Source organism: Mollisia scopiformis, assembly GCF_001500285.1.
Source record: "Mollisia scopiformis unplaced genomic scaffold LY89scaffold_3, whole genome shotgun sequence".
Taxonomy (NCBI): Eukaryota; Fungi; Ascomycota; class Leotiomycetes; order Helotiales; family Mollisiaceae; genus Mollisia; species Mollisia scopiformis.
In genome coordinates, this window is record NW_017263583.1 from 1588773 (window position 1) to 1607684 (window position 18912).

An 18912-nucleotide genomic window follows, 5' to 3' on the forward strand; every position below is an offset into this window, starting at 1 on the left:
AATTCTGAAGTCATCGTCAGCACAATGGCAGACCAAGATTCTTCGAGATCTGCTCAGATGACTGCCGTAAACAATCCAACGTCTTCGCTAGCATCATCACGCGCAACTGCAGCAACGCCCTCAACTTCGAGCTCTTCAAACGAAGATGATACACCTGCTTCGACAAGTCAACGTCGCCCTACCAATGCTCGGAAGATGCCACCCACGTTCAGGTATGTTAGATAACTCGGAAATGTCTTGTCGCAACTACTAATACTGATCAGGAACTCCCAGATGCTTGTCAAGCTCTATCCTGGTTGCGATCCTAAGGCTGAGCCCTTTGTTGTGCACAAGGATTGGGCTTGTCATTCTTCCTCTGTCCTAGAAGCAGCTTTTAACAGCAACTTCCTCGAAGGTCAGACGCAGGAATACCGCTTGGATATTGAAAGCATTGACGAAGATGTTGTTGCGCTGTTCGTCCATTGGATCTATACACAAAAACTAGATCTATCTCCAGTTCAAGCTTCCGGTGCTGAAACTTTGCCGACGAGCTCCAACAAGGACATTGTCTTGGTCAAGCTTTGGGTTCTGGCCGATAAGCTGGTGATTCCGTCCCTACAAAACAAAGTCATTGATGAGATTGAGGAAACTCGCCGAAGCACAAGAAAAGTAGCAGTATATTCCTTGAGCTACGTGTGCAGGAACACTTCAAGAGATAGCCCTCTCCGTCGTCTCTTTCTAGCTCAATGCGCAGGACATCTAAAGACTAGCAGTTTCGCTTCGGATCCCCTTAACTATCCCCAAGACTTCCTCATTCAACTTGTAATGCTCCTGAAAGATGGTATGACTCCGGAGGTAAAGGAACGGCTCCGTCCACGCCACGACATGAGCGTCTTCAAAGTAGCGGAAAATTAAGGGCATGTATTGCTGGGCTCTTTCGGTCTCTGACAAAGTCTGCATTTTGGGGAATTAGCTGCTTTAATTTGCCACACTATGCATTGTGGCTGTCAGTGGGTGTCTGGGCGAAGATTCTAGCGATGACTCTCTTCTCTACGCACTCTTCGTTGGGAAGGAGCAAGTACCATAGCATAGATCAATGACTAGCCCCTCTTAAAAAATACACTCGCATGCTACTGTGAAATCTTAACAACTCAACTCTAGCTCCCGTTCTCCCTAATCTTGACTTGCTACAACAAAATCCACCTCCTCAAGGTCACAACATCGCCGCCTCCATATTTCTCGAACAACCTTTCGAGACCGTCTCTACACGAAACATCACATCAAACTCCAATTGCATCCGTACACTGAGAGACAGCAACATTTTCTACCCTCTGTTCAAATTTCATCTTCAAAGCTCCCACAGCATGACCTGATGAGGAACTGCGCTTCCCTTTCCTTCTTTGAACAAATTCTTCGACCCCCTCCCTTACCTTTTCGAACAAGTGTGAGAGAGGAGGTGTGGGGTGAGTAGTCTAGAACTTTGAATTTTATACAAATTGCTAACTTGCTAATTTTAACACATTTGTCGTCTACTTTGGCGAATGTCTTCAGACTTAAGAGATACGATAGAACTTGCAATGTAGGTCTTGGGGATAACGATTCTCTGCTTTGAGGATGTACGAGCATTACAAGAGAGAAATGTAGGGTGAAAGTGTGTAGTTGAATATGTTGACTTTCAAGTTTGTGATTGTTCGAAGCTTTTAGAGCTAATATAGCACTCAAAAGTGCGGATTTGGACATCTTGATGTTGGTTTCAGTTCTTGTTTCAAGCATCAGAGCTTAATGAGTCTCAAAACTATTGTACTTCACTAACGACTTCTCAATTTATCACCTTATCTACCCTCTTTCTTAACTTCCCAATCTCCTCAGGCCCAACTCTACAACACCCCCCTACATAAATACTCTCCCAAACACCCCTCTCCCTAGCCCTTATCACAATCCCAAAAACTTCCTCATCCCACTCCTTCTCTTGTCCTCCCTTTCTCGCTTCCTCATCAACCTCCCACCTCTGCGTCACCGTATTATACCTCTCCCCAACCCTCGTCCCATCCGGATAAATCACTAAACTAACCCCTCTCCCATCCTCTCCTAAGTCCTTGAGCGCATCTTCAAACTCCCTTACTAAGCCGTCCACCTTCCCGACCTTCGTGCAATTAAGCCCCACCCCCATCGGCCTACTAGCCCCCTCTCTCCTCCCCAACATTGCCCTGACAACCTCTCTAAGACTCGACCCATCCGGCAACCTATTCTCCTCCCCCGGAAACACACAACTAATCCAAAACGGCCTCTCCTCTGCCCTCCCCATCGACATAAAAACAGCCTCCCTCACAGCAAACACCTCATCTATCCTCGGCACCGTCTCGAAAGCCAATAAATCCACATTTCGCCAACACTCTCTCCTCTCCTCCTCCTCCTCTTTTAATGGGAGAAAAACCTCAAGGCGCTTAAAATGCCAATCCCTTAGCTGCGTAATGCTAGAATGAGAACTATCATACACCCCACTATACTCAGAACTAGGAACCATAGTCGCTCCATACGCGCCAAGACTGAGCGCTAGCTTTCCCATCCCCTTCCCTCTCCCTTCACTCAAAGCCTGCCTCGCAATCCCAACCGCGCTCCGCATATAGCGTTCAGCGTCCTTGGCTGCGTAGCCGGGAGCCGTGTTAGCGAAACCTTCAAAGGACACTTGGTACGTGGCTGTGAGGAGGACGTCGGCGCCGGAGGTAGCGAAGGATGATTGTGCGGATAGGAGCGTGGAGGGCGAGGAGAGGAGAAGGTGGGAGGACCAGAGGGGCGTGGAGTGGTTGAAGGTCTGCAAGTGTGGTGGGGAGGTGAGGAGGGTTCCTAGGCCGCCGTCTAGGAGGATTATGGGGCATTTTTGGGGGCTCATTTTTGAGTGGGAGGGGAGAAGATGGGTCAGGATGAGATGAATGGATGAGAAGGGATGAGATGGACAAGGAAATAGTAGATGGAATGTGAGATCTGAGAGGGAGTGATACTGATGAGGAGTTGGAGTTTGAGAGGGTCGAGAAGTGAGGTGGGGCAAAGCTGAGAATTGAGATTTTTAGCGGGGTGCAGATTAGCGAGGCCAGAGTGGAGACATTCAGGGGCTTACCGAGTCTACGGTAACGAGCACTGGTTTTGTGGATATGTATGTATTCGATGAACATACATTAATCATACTGATGGTAGAAAATTGGTATACATATATCAATGCTCTGTCGAATATACAGGACTCGTTTGCTGTGAGGCTACAGCAATGCCACAATCTACTCTTCATCATAAGGTCAACAGGGGTATCTCAGATGTCATGATCGCAGAGCTCAAAAACGCCTCCCTTTCTTCGCCTTCTTAGCACTCTTTGCTGGACTCTTGTACCCCGCCGCCGCCAGTTTCGTAGCAAGTTCTTTCCGTCTCTTCTCGGCAGCTGCCTTCTCATTCGCCAAAACTTTAGCCCTCTCTGCCTGTTCTCTTTCAACTGTCAAATCTTTTTCAATTTTTTCCTTGGAAGTTTTCGCAATGCTGACAAGTCTTTCCTTCTCGACGATCGATTTATCTGACCAGATCTTGTTCAGTTGAGGTGCTGTAGCAAGATAGTACGGCATGCCAATGGCTTTGCGCCAGCGCTCCCGTGACTCATGAAACTCCGCAAACTTGTTAGGAAAGTCTCTCTCTAGTACGTAACCAATGAATGGCTCAATTTCGGTGAAGGACAACTTTTGAAGTACTGTGTTGTCGCTGGTCTGCGCCGTGAGCTCAATCTGTTGCCGTGCAGCTAGACCAAGATCATTCCAGCAAACCTCCACCTTTTCTTCCATGACCTTGCCCTCCTTTGTATCTCTCGGATTGAAGAAGAACGGTTCGGAGTCCAAGCTCAGGGAATTGAGCCAGCCTCGGCGTCGTGTCTCGAAATCGGCTAACCTTTCGGACTTGATCTTGGAGAAGAGGAATACTTGCTCTCAAAGTCAACCCAAGAAGGCTTTGGAGGGTTCAACATGACTCGTAGATAAGCGGCTTTGGCCTGGATGGCTCTTCTCTCTATAACAGAATAAGAGTTGCAGTGCAATTGATCCACAGCTTTCGTTTCTGGGAGATACACACACAGACTACTGTACAATGGACCGTGCAGATTCAGATCCTTGAGCCAGGCTCTCCGCTTGTTCATAGTATTGCGAACATCATTGAGATTGCATCCTAGTGCATTGAAGAATTGCATTGCAAGGACTGAGATTGGCAGCGGAAGGACCTCTGGTGGAACATGTCGCAGGGGTATTGAGTCCAATTTTATTGTTGTCTTGTACTTGAACATAACGGCTTGGCGTTCCACATATTTGCGAAGATGTGGCGGAATTTGAGCCCACGCGTCCTCAACTTCTTGTCTCTGGTATAGTGTAGTATATCTGTAGTGAAACAGCGGCGCGTCCAATCCGATTTCCTTCAGCCAAGCTAATCTAGCCGAGTAGTCCTTTTTGTTTGGGCAGTATATGTTCTCCAAGTCGTAGAATGATAGGTACATATGTGGAGCGAGAATCTGTGGTCCGGCATGGGAAGCTTGAGGATTTGCTGCCACGATGTTGGCAGATTTTGCGCCGAGTGGAGACCGAGCCTGTGCCGCGACACCTGAATGAGGATGCTTTGAATGAGGCAGCAGTTGGGGTTGTGATGACACTACCGGAGCATGAACAGAAGTATGGTTTGCGTTTTCTTTCTGGTCGACAATGGGGGTCTTTGGAGGTGGGTAAAGCGAAACATACACTGCATTTTTTGGTGCGGGGTTGAGTTGTGGGTTGTGAGAAGCAAGTTCAGAGTTAGCTGGCTTTGAGACCTGCGGCGTTTGTTGACTCTTATTTGGCAGATTGTCGTTTGAAGTCACAATCCTAGCACTTCTCAGTAATTGCCAATATCCAATGGAGCTGTACTAACTCTTTGAGAAACTTCTTTCCAGTCGACTCATCAATAGCCGATACAAAATCGCTTCATCCACCCATTTTCGCATAAGCTTTAATCGCTCAGCTTCTAAAGGCCCTATATCCTCTCCACTTATCTCCTCCAGGTCAATCACGAGCGTCTCCATTGCTTTCCCCTTCTTACTTTGGGCACCGACGCGTCTTCTCTTGGTTGGTCGCAGGCTTGCATCACCACTCGAGATGCTAATGATTGAAACTCGCCGAGGTTCAGGACTTGATTTCCTACTCGAGATACTAATATGCGACACACTGCGCTCGCGGATCTCCATTGTCGCCCTGTGTCTAATTTGTGGGGTGTTATTGTTATTTACTTTCGTCGCAAAAGCGCGGACGCGGCTCTCTAAAATTATGGCCCGTGCACATGGTGCGTCATCACGTGTAGTCAAAAAGACGCATTTCCTTTCAGATTTCCAGGTCCTTAAAACTCGTTTTGTGTTAATCTAAGATGTGTTAGAGAATTATATTAGCTGATTGTTTTGTTTTCCATAATACAACTCCTGTTGCTTCGTAAAGCTGGATATCCAACGCCAAGCACCAAGTTTCACGCTTGAACCCAACTCACAATCGCGAGAATGTCCATGTTACTTTTGGACATTCAAAATGTCAAGCGCATATTTTTTCGTCCAACTACAGCTCCTCCCTGCCATCTTCGTCCCCAAATCGATACCTGTCTCTGCCCCAATCCAGTGGGTCACCACCTGGGACACAGAGACCAAGTCTCCAGAAATAGTCTCTGTGCGCAAAGAATAGCTGCCACATTTTGTACCTCGCTGGTATCGGGACGCCCCATCTCTTGCTGAGTTTCTCCCCGTCTGCTTCTTCAATCTCCAAGTCCACGTCACCATCAGCAGAATTGTAGATCTCGGCTGCATCGGCTGCTTGTCCATCTTGAAACCACGATTCATCAACCTCAGCGCTGGCGATGCAGTTGATATCCTCATCGCCAAAGCAAAGGCGAAGATCTGAGACAGCAGGCTGGAGAGATGGCTTAGAGATGAACACTTCTCCTGCATGAGATCTGTAGCCCCATTCCTGGAGTGGCAGTAGAGGGACTGGATCGTCAACATGAGTGATACGCCTATATCGACCAGCATGCATAGGTTTTGTTGCCTCAGAGTCACCATCCGAGGGCAAGTCGAAAATGCCGTCAACATAATTCCTCATGCCTTTATTCCCAATCTTCGGCTCGCCGAACGTGGTCACAACCGGTTCCCAGCCAAGAGCATCAAGCTCCAAGCCAGCAAGTGCAGCCACTGCGCCACCAAGTGAATGTCCCACAAGATCTACCCGATAGCTCGGATGTTTCTCTTTTAACACCTTCAGATGAGGGATAACAAACGGCCTTGTGTTTTGCCATGAAGTCCAGAATCCAGAATGAACTGTGCAGTTGCTGCATTTAACCGGTTCAGGCTTCTTTTCTTCCTCCACTTGCGCGCCAAATAGCTTCTTCAGAACTGGAGGTTTGGGAACGTAATCCCATAGCGATCGATGATGTCCATGTGTGGGAAGTATAGGTTGGTCAGGATCGCTCGAATTATCAGGACTGTCGGGATAAGGGATATATTCCTGTGGCACAGTACTCAAATCCACAATGGTGTTCGCGATGCTGTATGTCCCTCTAAATGCCACAATGATTCTGCCTTGTCCTAATCTGCCAGTACCGTGATCCAGCACGATGTATCCGCAACTGTCGCTCATCAATGGCCCAGTATTGAAGGTGTCGACCAGGTAGAACTTGGGGAATTCGTCGCAGCGACTGACGCATTCGAATGGCTTCGAGATCCCTGTTGTGCCGACGCAGTAGGAGATATCGACTATTCGCGACAGCTCTTCAAGCTCAGCGAAGAGCTGAATCGAGATGTTGCTATTCCATTCTGTGGAGTGAAGGTTGAGGTTCGGCGCTTCCGAAACGGTGTATCGGAGGGGCGAGGGATGCGCAGAAGCAACAGAGGTTGCGATGAGAGTGGTGATGATGCTCGAGTATCGCATCTTGCGTTATGCTCGTCACATATTCGGTGTAAACTTTCGTGCCGGACAAGACAAAGAAGAAGAGTTCGAGGGGGTCAAAAGGAAGGAGGTTTGTTTTCGTCGATCGCTGTCATTCAAGTTCGTCATCCAGCAAGCCACAAAACAGGGGTACGATGCGCTAGTCCAGCAAAGAAGACGACACACATGACTTGTCCAGGTGATGCTCTTTGTATTATTGACTCAAAGCCTCAAAATGCTTACCCGGGAAAGGCTCACACATGCTTATTCACCACGTGGCTCTTCATCTAGGCATCAGATACTTGTCTTTTATCGTGTGAGAGGTTTGAAATGGTTGTTTGTGTACTCTGTTGTTCACAAGTATTCGAATCATTCTTCGCCGTGGTGGATATTCACTTTCGTTATAATGGCTTTCTATGAATGAGCAAAGCCCTCTTCATTTCCTACATGCACGCAGCATTTCTGACAAGAATGGTAAATGCCTTTGCTCATTTGACATCGCTATTCTCGTCCTTATTATCTTTTCCATAGCTGAAGGCTAAGCAAACTCAATTTCATGAATGCTTCCAGGCATGAACATCGAATATCCTTAACATACGCTCAGCCACCTGCCACCAATGCCGTAATGCGACCGCAAAACACAGGTTCCCTGTGCTCGTAATCAGCAATTATTGCTTTACCTCTTTAGAACATCTTACACTTGCTGCGAATTATGAAGCTTGCCGCTTGACATGGTAGTCTGTTGTCGGAATCTCGCTCCGCTTGCTCGTGATAACATTCGATGGTGCGGCATCCCTGTAGGCAATTGCCACATCCACAAGCATGTCTTGAGGAAACTTGTCAGATTTATCTTTGATGTAGTCTGCAAAGAATGCCCAACAGCACAGATCAACTACCAAGCGTCTAAGAGGACTACCTTCCTGAGTGTTATCATAGATCTTGCGGAATTGGCAGCTGCTCATGACACCGCAGATTTGGTATATACGCTTCATGTGGTCGATGACTTGATTCTGAAAGTCTACCATCAGGAATCTATCTGCTAGGAGCCACAGATCAATCAAGTCAGTGTCTTGCTGTGCACACATCTCGATATGTTCTTCGTCCTCCGCAAGCACAAGGTCGTCTTCGGCGTTCAGATTGTGGTAATGAAGGGTAATCTTTCCAGAATAGAGGAACTCGGTGAACATTCGGAATGCGGCAGCACTTGTGTCTTCGAGTATGTAAGTTCCGGTTCTTCCTTCAAGGAATGGACCGTTGAAAGCAGCTCTCAACACCTCTGAATTCTTGCAGGCAAATTCTTTGTGGACAATAAACTTCTCCTTCTTTAAGCCGACGATGAAGGTGACCATGTCACTAGGGTTGCTGCTACACGTTAGTATGCAAGATGAACAAGTGTTGTAGGGAGAAACGCGTACGAGAATTGCGGGGTCTTCATCTTCTCGATCTTTGTCAAGGCGAGGTTGGAGAACTTTGCCGCTGTGTCTTCAACTGTGTCTTGTAAGGCTACAGTAGCCGTGAATCCAATGGATCTTGGCGAGGTGAGTGTTCCAGGTAGTGGAGGGAATGCAGTTGGATCTTCGACGTTCGGAGTTGGAACCCAAGTACCTGTGTCCCGGTACGGTTGATAAGCAGGGGCAGGACTTCTTTGTCGTCCACCTCTGCGTCCAGGCATCTTGAATGTAGATATCAAGGTGAACGGATCGTGTTGTGTCGAAGGAACTGTGGAGTAAGGGTTCGCGCAAAAAAGAAGGAAGGTGAAGAGCTTATTAGCGTGCCTGCGAAGGTGGGCGTTGAAGGTGAAGTGGATGAAAGAATGGAAGAGTCAACAAACAACTTTACTCTACTCGCCTGACGTAGGGAGACTAGAGCCACTCACTGATAGGCATCGCGAGCATGCTCTCGCTTAGAGGGCATGAGTTTCGCAAGGCTGGCATGCAAAAAAAAAAAAAATTTCATAGAACAAAATGGCAAAACATTAATAGTCCACCAGCGAAGGGCACGACTACTTAGTACAAGCGCGAAGCATTGTTTATCCTTGACTGGGTCTCCAGGTTAGACCTGAAGACTTTGGTACTTTTGTCAGAGACCTACTCCGGATTCTGTTCATGACAAACAGAAGGAGCCCGGAAGCCTCCGCTTCAACTACGCCAATTCTCGGAAAACAAAAATGCTTATTTAACATTATATAGGTGCTTGCCAGACAGGAGCTAAGCTAGCCGAATTGAGACACCAGCGAATCCCGAACAGCCATCAACCCTTTCGCAGCTAATTTCATCGGCTCAATCCCAGAAAGAGCAAGGGTTCTCGGCCACTTATTCGCGATGTCGAACTTGCTCTTCGTTCTACACGATTATTGGCATTTTCCATGCAGAGCCAGGACCTCGAGCAACTATATCACAAGCCCTTGAGAGTCAAGCAGAGTGAAAATCAAGAAGCACCACACCTGAGAACAGCAGATTTTCTTTTCCTTGATTACAAACATAATGCAATATAATGTCATCTCCTACTTCACGACGTGCGGTAAAGATTTATGTTGTCGACTTCGGTCACGACTTCGGTCCATGCCTTCTCTTTCTTGATGTGGCGTGTATGCTCAGGTGCAGCAATCTTCATGAAACCCACCACTTTAGAAGAAGACTTTACGCATGTTCAGTCAGGATTTCTAACGTCTATATCTCAAGCACATTCACTCGGCTCCAGTCATCATAATGCCTTATTTCTAAACAGTTATGGATATTCGCAGATCTGCGCTTGCACCTTTCTTGATTGCAAAGCATATTGTAGAGAACTCTTGAGATTTACACCAGCATTCGCCGTAGCCAGAACAAAAGCTCGGTATATGTCTCAAGAGTAGTATTGAACCATTCTCTCGTGCACTTCAGTATGAATACCAGCTGCGGCCGCTTGAGGCGACGCCGAAGATAAACAATTTCGCGATTTATCTTAACAACTCTCAAGATCTTAAGAAATGATCAATTACAAGCGAGAAGCATACCCACTGACTGCTGGTAGTGATAATTATCTTATTTTATAAGCTGAGCCATAGACGAAGCAGCGAAGACGAGGTGTCGACGAGTGATTGTGACGTTCAACAACCTGCACGTGATCTTGACACTTGAGAATATCTCCGCTTCTTGGCAGTGAAAGGCATAAGAGAGCCACCTAAGAGGGATGACCATAACAAATATCATTTCATTAATTGGAGTTCAGACAACCTAGACATATCTTGAAATTACTTGGAGAACGATCGCGTCGAGCATCGACGACATCACCTGAGTGGACCCGAGCTTCAAAGATCAAACACCTCAGAGAGCGTTTAAAGTGACAGACCAAGTACATCGAAATGTTGTTGCGCTTTAACTCCTTCATCCATTTTCTCTTGACATCCCATGAAGCATCCTAAAATATCATGAGAGTCTGATAACATCTCTCAATGCAGCCAATCACAGTCTAAACGGTTATACCTGAAGTGAAGCCGTCAAATTTGGGAAATCGACTTCAGCACAAACCAATGCTAATAGTCAAGTTTGAACAAGACATGAACGCTACTATACTACATAGCATAGTACGGTCGTTATGCTCCAAGATGCTCAGATCCACGCATCTGATTTTTGCAAAACCTTGCATCGATAATATACTCAACTTTCCAATAAACGGAGATCTGTTCAACGGTCTTCGAGTATCTCGTTTCGGAGCCGTGAACAACCTCTTCCTTCGATGATTCATTAAAGTGATCATGTGATCCGACCCCTTTCCTGTCTCGCTTAGCCCACTTAGAGTACCAAATGTCGAATCAAGATCCGCCGAGCCTCCCACATCACCAAACGAACTTTAAAAGCTGCTATTAGAGAATCTGTCGAGCAAGATTTTTACGGCCTACTACTTCGGTGGTTAGCTGAAGTTTTGCTTCCTCTTCCTCTCTCTATGGAGAAGAGGGATTTGGGTAAGTGGGGTTGGGTTATTCTTTTTCCTTTCACGCTTCGCCTGCGGTGCGTGTTTAGTTACGCACAATTGATACTTTTCAAAACCATTCTGCTTTACATCTTGTTGTGTATTTCACCTTGAAAAAGAGTTCAACCTTCGAGGATCCTCCAAGAGCTGTCTGGAAGCTCGCTTCCCGAAGAGCAACTGGCCGGTCCTCGATTCAGAACCCGGAAGATATACGTTTGATAGGAATTTATACCTACGAATAGATGTCAATTCTCACTCCTTAACATAGACTTTACCAAGTACTTCATATAGGCGATTTTGATTGCCGCTGCTAACATGACGTAAGCAATAATTAAAATGCAGTCCATCTTACGCTGCAGTCCAATTCACAATGCATTCTCGCTTGTCCTTTTCTGAAAAGCAGAGGTGCATGCTTTCCAATTTCTTCATCTCGACTAAATAAATTTCTTCTCGGCTTCGATCTTTCCTTCCATAAACAGCTTTGGCAATCGAAAACAAACCAAAGCACACTCATCTCAACTCAAGTTTTATTCAAAATGCCAGCTCTTTCTAAAATTGTCGGAGCTGCATTCCTGGCCGTCGCAGCATTCTTTGCCTCAGGAGTCATGGCAGAGGTGGTAGGCGTCGAAATCAACCAAAAGTACGTACCTTTACACCCTTTTTTCGTTCCGATAAGATATGTCTAACCTTATGATAGCGCTTGGGTACATCTCGGCAATGGTGTTTCTGCCAAGATGGGTGAAGACTCGGACCGCACCAAGATGTTCCTTTGGCTTGACTGTACTGGGATCAATGATTCGGAGATATGTCCCCGCATCGACGGTGCCGATGGTAGTACATGGGACGCTTGAAATCAAACTACCGCAGAGGGACAGGTAAAAGGAGTGTCAATCTTCAGGCGTGCAAACAACTTTTTAATACTCCTTTGAGTTTTGGCTTCTTCAAGAATGCAGACTCCATCATATCTTCATCCACTATTCTATTTGATGTCCCACTGCCAGGTGTCCAATCTGTCAGATGCGTAGTTTTCAAGATTTTACTTTGTGAGGCCACGTTTTGACTTTTTGTGTCCTCCACTACCTGATAAGAATCGCTGGAAAATACGGAGTTTATGGGGGGAGATAGCTCTCGCTACCAGATTCCACTCTGAAAACTTCGAATCCTCATCAATGATTGGCAGATCTGAGGCACTAATCCCGCACAGCAGAATAGAAATCGGCAAGTAGAAACTGTGCTGAAAATTCGATTTGTATTGAATTTCTTACTCCATAGCAAGCACTCTTAGTAGTTCTTAGTACAAAAGCAATCTGTACACTAATAATCTTTTGTATATTGCATAGACCGATAATCTTGGTCCCAGCTTTGTGCCAGACCATATACAAGCGTGACGCGAACATATTCTATACTGCAATTACTCCGTATCAAGTATGGTCACTCTTCGATAGCAGAACAGACACTAGTTAGTTCCAAGACTTTGTATATATAAATCTTTCTCGCACTTCCAATTTTCTCCTTGAGAAAATAATCTGCCATGGAAGACAAACGAAGGCATACAGCACACTCGTTCACAACCACCAAACAACCTACACTCGTTTCAACTCAACCTTAATCAAAGATGCCTGTCGTTCCGAAGATGACAACCAAGAAGGCAATCTTGGCAATCATTGCCTTCTTTGCCTCTGGAAGTTTGGCATCAGGTGTTTCCGTCTGCAACAAGTACACGAATCCCCACCTCTCTCATTCTACACAGACATATCTAACATCACATCAGCTTGCCCTACCAGCTCCAAGTCTACAACGTCCCCGGATCCCAACCTGCATGCGCAGGCATCCAAACATCTCACCACCCCATCGACTCCTGTACCTGCCACGAGCTCCCATGGACCCCCCTCGGCTGCGGCGTCTCCATCAAAGCCTCTAAGGACTTCGATCTCACTCGCGGCATCGTTCAATTCGAGTACACTAGAACTGAATTTGGCGCCGCGGGCTCAGAGATGAGCTTCGATATCAGTGATGTCGACGGTGGCGCTTCCGGCGTTGCGGGTAGTGCCTTCCTCGACGCCCATATTGTCGCCAGAGCGGATGGTGAAGGTGCGGAGACTTGCAACCCTCCTCGTTTGGAGTGTGAATTTGGTAAAGTCTGTGCCGATGCTTACCGTTATCCCACCGATGACGTTAAGATGAGAGTAAGAGATTGGAGCTGTTTGATAGAGGTTGCTGCTGACAGTCTCTAGACTTGCGCCAAGAGAGCTGATCGTTGGGTCATTGAGATCAATAATCCCAATGGTGGCTGCAAAGCTAATCCACCTCTGCTGGAGCAGCAAAGACCAGCAGAAACGGTGTACGAAATTGATGTGCCAGATCCGGACCATGTATGGACCGAGATAGTCGACGTAGCAGTGGAGGTAGAATAAATCTCAAGCATGAGGCAACGAAGTGATGATAGCCATGAATCTCTGCCTCTTCCTCAATTGAATTCTTCTTCTCCCATTCACTTTCCGAAATGACAGGTGTTCGTTGTGCGACGTGCCTAATTCTCAAGAATCTTTTTCGTGGTGCCATATATGAAATTTGTGTTGTTCCAATGCATCTCCAGATTGGTACCAGATTTCCAAGACTGGGACTTTGATACTCACCATTACTAGATCCCGCAACTTATATCCCGAATGTCCGTCAATGATTGGAAGGTCTTGGATTCCAGTCCCACTTTATCGGAGCTAGATTAGACCCCCTTTTCAAACCGTGGTAAGCGAGACGGCACTTTTAAACATTCCCCACATTAGTGGATCGGATCATTGAGTTCTCTAGATGAGCGTAGACTCCGACTTTGTAAATTCTCGTCATTAGAAGGTGTGGAAGAGCTGCTCTACTTTACTTACATGGAGTTTTCCGGATCATCTCTGCTTCGAAGTCGTCAGAAGAATGTTTCTCGAATAAGTCGATACTTCTACCTTGTAAGTCATTCCCTTTCCGTCTCCACTGAAGCCAGATTAACAATCCACCGTATTCTCAATCACTCATTCAACGAACATCGTCCTCAGGCTGACCGTCAAATCATGGCCTTCTTCTCGCATCGCCACCAATCCTAGATTTGACTTAGCAACCAATCCCATCTCCGATCTTCCACCCTACATCAGCCAATTACAACCCCTCGGAAAATTCCAAATTCTCAGCACGAAATATCCGAGCCCAGGCCAGATGAATCCCGCATTTCCATGCTAGCAAGGCTCCATCATCTTTCCAGGCGACAATCCCGCCGATCCCGCCGGGTCGGGTCGCGATCCACTATCCAGGTCACTCGGCCATAGAACATCAAATCCAACACAAAATGCCCGCTCAACTGCGTGAAACTATTGCCAATGTTGGTGTTGGCGACTGCCTTTTCCTTTCGTTTCACTATCCCGCCAATCAGAATTCCAAGGCGGCGTATCAGAGGCCGAACTTGGTCGCGAGGCGAGTTGGGCAGCATTTTCGGTTTCGGGGTCCTTGCTTGTTGGGTGGCCGTTTTCGTCCGCCCTGGGGAGTTGTTTGTCCGTTTTTGAGACCGACCGAATTGATTTTTGATCGTCCTGGGGATTTGGAAAGCCTTGTTTGAAGTTTGTTTATTTTTGTCGAGATGGGAGTGACGCTGAACATAGGTAAGGCGAAATGAAAGGAAAGCCCTGGGAGCCTGGGACTAGCTAGTCTGGGATTGATATTCCTGTGACTGTGAAGTTGTTGTCGCTCTTGTATACCCCAGATCGACGGCCTCGTCCGCAGTTTTTGTTTTTGGTCTGTCGGGATGAGAAGTGGAATTTCAGGTGGAAATACAGCTAGCAGCCTGGAAATACCGGGACTTGCTTGCCAGCCTAAAATCAACCTCCCTTCCCCTGAGAATGTTCTTCTGCTCGCCCCAGAAATTGCAATGCGACTCATTCTCCAAGGCGGATGACTCCTCCAAAGTGACAGCATTAGTGAATGCCTTCATGCAGCCGCCTCGTCCCTTTAGACCAAGCTACATAGCTGTTCGTACCTTCGTAGTTCTAGACACGGAACAAGGACTTGATCCTTGGGATCTAGGAACTCGCCAGGAGACAGCCTACCCGGACCTACCTGACGTCAAGAAATGCTCCTTTGCTGCAGCCTTCACTCATCTCGCTCTTAGGCCATAGAATCGCATAGCTTGATTCCACACATTTCCTCTCTGCATAGCAGTTACACAGCTCACCCATCCAAAGCTTTCACCTCTTCCACTCTCCTCTCCGAGAAAGTCTACACCACCAGAATCTCCTTCATAGAAAGTACGTAAGCTGCAGTTTCTGATGTCAAAGTCGCACGTGCGTCCATATGAAATGTGGGAACTGCATGACCTCCTGGTTTTCTTGATTTCGGTTTCCTCGCTCTCCAGCCTTTCGAATTCCCAAGGCTTGAGTCGTGCATATCCTTTAGGTAGCTGGTACACAGCTCATCGAACTTGCTTCACTCCTCTCCCAGAAAATACAATAGCAGCGGAACCTCCTCCGCACAGAAGGCGTAGGCGGCATTTCATGTCCCAGGTGCGTCCATACGAGATGTGCAAACTGCGTAGCATAGCATCACTCGTCTCGCTCTTGATCGTCAATCTCCAGAATTTGATTCCGCACATCTTCTTTCGTGTAGCTGCTACATATCTCAGGCATTCGACTCATACCCCCACTCTCTTCCTAAGATATTGGCTCTCCTCCATACCTAGGTATAAAAAGATGATATTCGTATACGCACCACCAGTGCGTAGATCCATGTCCCACGTGCAAGCATATCCGATGCGTGTACTGCACGGGTCTGGATATACTTCCAAGCTCGTGAATCAGCTTTCCGAGAATGTAGACCGAGAGTCAAATTGGCGAGATTTTTGACATGGCACTTGCCATCTTTTAATTCAAGTCACTGGTTGAACTGGAAGAGTTGTTTATAGCGAACATCTACATATCAATTTGTTATCAATACCTACACTAAAATCTTTGACAAAAATACAATAGAAAATCCTCAAACCACTCCAACTCCTTTTTTCGATCTGCCAGCTGCCAACGACGAAACATATTGTAAAGACAGAATATCTCTGATCCTGCCTAACTTGATTCGAACGAAATAGATTTCCAAGGAAATGATATTCGTCAACGTGGTATTTTTTTTGGTTGTTATTGTGTTGTGCTTCTTGTAAGTGATGAGTCGCTGACTGGCTGGCTGGCTGGCTCATAACGTATCCTCCGCCATATCTTTTATTTTTTTTTGGATCCTCTCCCCGTCCCCTTTCCTCATCGACCTTTCGATCAGAGCCAGATCTCAGCGTCATATTCCAGATCGCTTCCTCCTGACTCCACCTGACCGACTGATCGGACGGCCAGATTGAGGGAGTCTCGGTCAATGATGAATGTACCAAGATCTGCAATCTGACCGTCCCCTCTCCTCTCCCAATTTCCTACCCCGGAGAAAGAAGAGAGATCAATTCGTAACCGTAAACTTCTCATCATCTTGCTCTTCATCATCTGACTCGTCTTCAAAAGCCTCATGTTCCTCGAATTTGAACATATCCCGCAACATCTCATCCATCCGCGCCTCCGCCTCCTCAACGCTCATCGTGCGCCTGACCTCCACATGCCTCAACACACTTTGCTGTTGCTGCTGCTGTTGAACCACCTGCTGTCCCTGCACCTCTCTTTTCCCCTCCCACGGATTCGCATTCTTGCCACCCAAAACCCGTTCCTGTCTATCGACCGTCTCGCCCCTCAAAACAAGAACCCACTCCGTCTGATCCCTCTTATCGATCCCCGATCTCCGCTCCCACCATCTTCCCCTCCTCAGCCCGCCATGCGACACCTTCCGCCTGCACCGCTCGACCATCCCCACCACTGCCCACTCCCGCTTTACGTTCCGCGCACTGGTAGCAGTCTCGCGGCCCTCGATCAATTTCTGTACTTCCCATTGTGCGTCATCGGGCATGTTCAGGATGTCCTTTTTCAGCTTACTCTCGTGTTGGACAGCAGAAAGGGAGCCCTGAGACGTGGTTCTGAAAGTGGTGATTTCGGTGTTGGACGAGGGCAGCGCTTTGATGTAGTGCGTGGCGGGGGCGTGGGTGAGGGTGTTGGACCAGAGGATGGGGATGCCCAGGAGGTGGGTTATGGTGCTTGTTTTTAGGGTGCTGGTTGGGGGGTTGCGGCGGAGGAGGTAGGTTTCGTATTTTGTGTCTGGGTGGATGGTTGTGGTGCTGTTTGTGTTTATCTTAGATTGGGGATGTTGGAAGAGGGAGGGGAGAAGAAATACCTTGAGCATGAAATACCGCTGTTTGTTCGCTTGAGAGCTTGTTTTTCGTCGTTGTTGGTTGGAGATGCAGGTGTAGTGTTTTCAGGTTGCATCTGTTGTTGTTGTTGTTGTTGTTGCTGAGTAGCCTGTTCTACCTCTTTTTGTGCTCGCAAAGCTTGTCCTTGTTCCATAGAAGCTTCGTAGCGAGGAGGTTGCATTTGCTGCAGAGCCTGAGCCTGTTGATTCATCATCTGCAACTGCAGCGCTCGCTGCAAACTCCGCTGTCTCTCCACCTCAACTAGATCACTGAACGGGTTTCCCACTCTTGGATTCTGCTCTGCATTTTCGAGGTCCTTCAATCTGGGCGTGTAGTCTTTCCATACACCCACCAGACGCTCGGCCACAAGTCCTAGTCTAGCACGCACATTTTGGAACTCACGTTCTTCGTCCATATCTCTGATTTCCAGACTTCGAAGTCCGTACCAGTTCACAGCATCGAGCAGGACCCGGACCCTGTATTTCTCGACATAGAGTCTAGATCTCAAGCTCGCGGCCTTGGCTTCGGTGCCGTTGATCAGGATCCAGGCATTGCGGGGAAGACGCACAAGTCCCACATCATTGGGCTGGAAGATCTTACTCCTCTTCGCGTCCTCGACTCTCCCATTGAGCTGAGAAATCGCATAGACGATATCGTGGCTAAGAGGATTCAGGAACGAGAGATCAGGGGAGAATTCCAGGTCGGGGTATCGATCAATTGCTGTTTGGAGAGCTGAGAGTAGATTTGACGTTACTGCTATGACGGAGATGAGTTCCTCTAGAGGCTCGATGGGATGCGGTAACGTTGACAGGTAGGATGTAGCTTCAGTAATAGACTCAGTCGCCAGGTTGATGACGGCGGCGATCGTCAATGGGTTTCTTGATAGTGGAGGCATCTTGGAAGACTGATTGATACCAGAGCAACTTAACTCCTGATAAAAATCGATGTAGAAGAAGTAGAGAAAAAAATGATCCAGCTGAAGAACGCGATTTATAAGTACTAGCAAACAACCAAAATAATCCAAGGCCGGAGGAAAGCCTCAAAGTCGGTAAAGAAGCAAGGCTCGACCGAAAAATCGTACTCGGCGTTGGCATAGGGCAGTCTACCACCCTCCCCGCTGCCACGAGGCGATCCACATGAGACCCCGCAACCCAGAGCAGACAATTCCAGGAGGGTGTATAAACGCCCCACGGTCGTCATTCAGCTCTCCGGCTGTTCGCAGTAATGGGCTCCTCCAGAATTATCTACAAAAGCCTCCATGACCCCTTAGCGCGTATGCCCTGTTTTGAAAACGACAACAAAAAATAAAACTTACGCTGCTGCGAGCACGAGGCTCGGACTGACTGCTGAAACTGAAACTGAGAGAAAACTGGGTAGCAACCTTAAGTTGGCGTCACACGCGGGCAGGAAAATGGGCATTGCGCTAGGCAGCCAGCAGGCCCATCTCACTGGTCGCACAGGGCAGGCATGGCGCTGTATTGGAAATGCCCTTTTTCTTGATGTTCCTCACCGATTGCGATTGCGGGATTTGATTCGCTTCCAATGCGCTTACATACCTAGCTGCTACTGGAGCTACCGCAGCCTCGCCTATTTGCGATGAGTGAGAAATGCCCACAACGCCCTAAACCAGGGGTTTGGATGGACAGGCCATCATCAATCCTGAAGACCATTTTTCACGAGATCTTCTATGTTTTTCTACGACTTCTTGTGCCTTTTTCGCTTTCGCTTTCACAT

The 18912-nt window shown here is 47.5% G+C and overlaps 9 protein-coding genes across 9 annotated transcripts; 3 read left to right on the forward strand and 6 right to left on the reverse strand.

Moving 5' to 3' along the window:
- Positions 1-24: 24 nt before the first annotated feature.
- LY89DRAFT_728914 (uncharacterized protein) lies at positions 25-894 on the forward strand (the record flags this gene model as incomplete). Its single annotated transcript, XM_018219321.1, has 2 exons — positions 25-212; positions 264-894. 2 exons carry the CDS (start codon positions 25-27, stop codon positions 892-894), a joined length of 819 nt encoding a protein of 272 aa, XP_018077155.1.
- Positions 895-1782: 888 nt separating this feature from the next.
- On the reverse strand, positions 1783-2998 carry LY89DRAFT_607637 (Homocysteine S-methyltransferase). Its single transcript, XM_018210468.1, has one exon. The coding sequence runs from the start codon at positions 2867-2869 to the stop codon at positions 1799-1801; it is 1071 nt and encodes a 356-aa protein (XP_018077156.1). The 5' UTR covers positions 2870-2998; the 3' UTR covers positions 1783-1798.
- Positions 2999-3614: 616 nt separating this feature from the next.
- LY89DRAFT_310956 (uncharacterized protein) lies at positions 3615-4671 on the reverse strand. The gene has a single exon (XM_018206630.1). It carries the CDS (start codon positions 4493-4495, stop codon positions 3896-3898), a length of 600 nt encoding a protein of 199 aa, XP_018077157.1. The 5' UTR covers positions 4496-4671; the 3' UTR covers positions 3615-3895.
- A 685-nt stretch (positions 4672-5356) lies between these two features.
- Positions 5357-7034, reverse strand: LY89DRAFT_680902 (alpha/beta-hydrolase). The gene has a single exon (XM_018214167.1). It carries the CDS (start codon positions 6933-6935, stop codon positions 5574-5576), a length of 1362 nt encoding a protein of 453 aa, XP_018077158.1. The 5' UTR covers positions 6936-7034; the 3' UTR covers positions 5357-5573.
- A 608-nt stretch (positions 7035-7642) lies between these two features.
- On the reverse strand, positions 7643-8604 carry LY89DRAFT_714523 (uncharacterized protein; the record flags this gene model as incomplete). Its single annotated transcript, XM_018218138.1, has 2 exons — positions 7643-8294; positions 8348-8604. 2 exons carry the CDS (start codon positions 8602-8604, stop codon positions 7643-7645), a joined length of 909 nt encoding a protein of 302 aa, XP_018077159.1.
- Positions 8605-11419: 2815 nt separating this feature from the next.
- On the forward strand, positions 11420-11734 carry LY89DRAFT_728919 (uncharacterized protein; the record flags this gene model as incomplete). Its single annotated transcript, XM_018219322.1, has 2 exons — positions 11420-11523; positions 11581-11734. 2 exons carry the CDS (start codon positions 11420-11422, stop codon positions 11732-11734), a joined length of 258 nt encoding a protein of 85 aa, XP_018077160.1.
- A 764-nt stretch (positions 11735-12498) lies between these two features.
- On the forward strand, positions 12499-13297 carry LY89DRAFT_664593 (uncharacterized protein; the record flags this gene model as incomplete). The annotated part of the gene is made up of 3 exons (XM_018212783.1): positions 12499-12599; positions 12655-13069; positions 13118-13297. 3 exons carry the CDS (start codon positions 12499-12501, stop codon positions 13295-13297), a joined length of 696 nt encoding a protein of 231 aa, XP_018077161.1.
- An 845-nt stretch (positions 13298-14142) lies between these two features.
- Positions 14143-15009, reverse strand: LY89DRAFT_310975 (uncharacterized protein). The gene has a single exon (XM_018206631.1). It carries the CDS (start codon positions 14832-14834, stop codon positions 14313-14315), a length of 522 nt encoding a protein of 173 aa, XP_018077162.1. The 5' UTR covers positions 14835-15009; the 3' UTR covers positions 14143-14312.
- Positions 15010-16111: 1102 nt separating this feature from the next.
- Positions 16112-18237, reverse strand: LY89DRAFT_311033 (uncharacterized protein). Its single transcript, XM_018206633.1, has 2 exons — positions 17163-18237; positions 16112-17106 (listed from the first exon to the last, which is right to left on the reverse strand). Exons 1-2 carry the CDS (start codon positions 18071-18073, stop codon positions 16344-16346), a joined length of 1674 nt encoding a protein of 557 aa, XP_018077163.1. The 5' UTR covers positions 18074-18237; the 3' UTR covers positions 16112-16343.
- Between the last annotated feature and the right edge of the window lie 675 nt (positions 18238-18912).

What these genes read in the sequence shown, in the direction of transcription:
- LY89DRAFT_607637 (XM_018210468.1), bottom strand. Translation starts at nt 2,869, where the DNA reads ATGAGCCCCCAAAAATGCCCCATAATCCTCCTAGACGGCGGCCTAGGA.
- LY89DRAFT_310956 (XM_018206630.1), bottom strand. Translation starts at nt 4,495, where the DNA reads ATGTACCTATCATTCTACGACTTGGAGAACATATACTGCCCAAACAAA.
- LY89DRAFT_680902 (XM_018214167.1), bottom strand. Translation starts at nt 6,935, where the DNA reads ATGCGATACTCGAGCATCATCACCACTCTCATCGCAACCTCTGTTGCT.
- LY89DRAFT_310975 (XM_018206631.1), bottom strand. Translation starts at nt 14,834, where the DNA reads ATGCTGTCACTTTGGAGGAGTCATCCGCCTTGGAGAATGAGTCGCATT.
- LY89DRAFT_311033 (XM_018206633.1), bottom strand. Translation starts at nt 18,073, where the DNA reads ATGCCTCCACTATCAAGAAACCCATTGACGATCGCCGCCGTCATCAAC. An exon ending in AGCGGTATTTCATGCTCAAG is followed by an intron (nt 17,107 to 17,162) that starts GTATTTCTTCTC and finishes AAACACAAACAG; the next exon opens with CACCACAACCATCCACCCAG.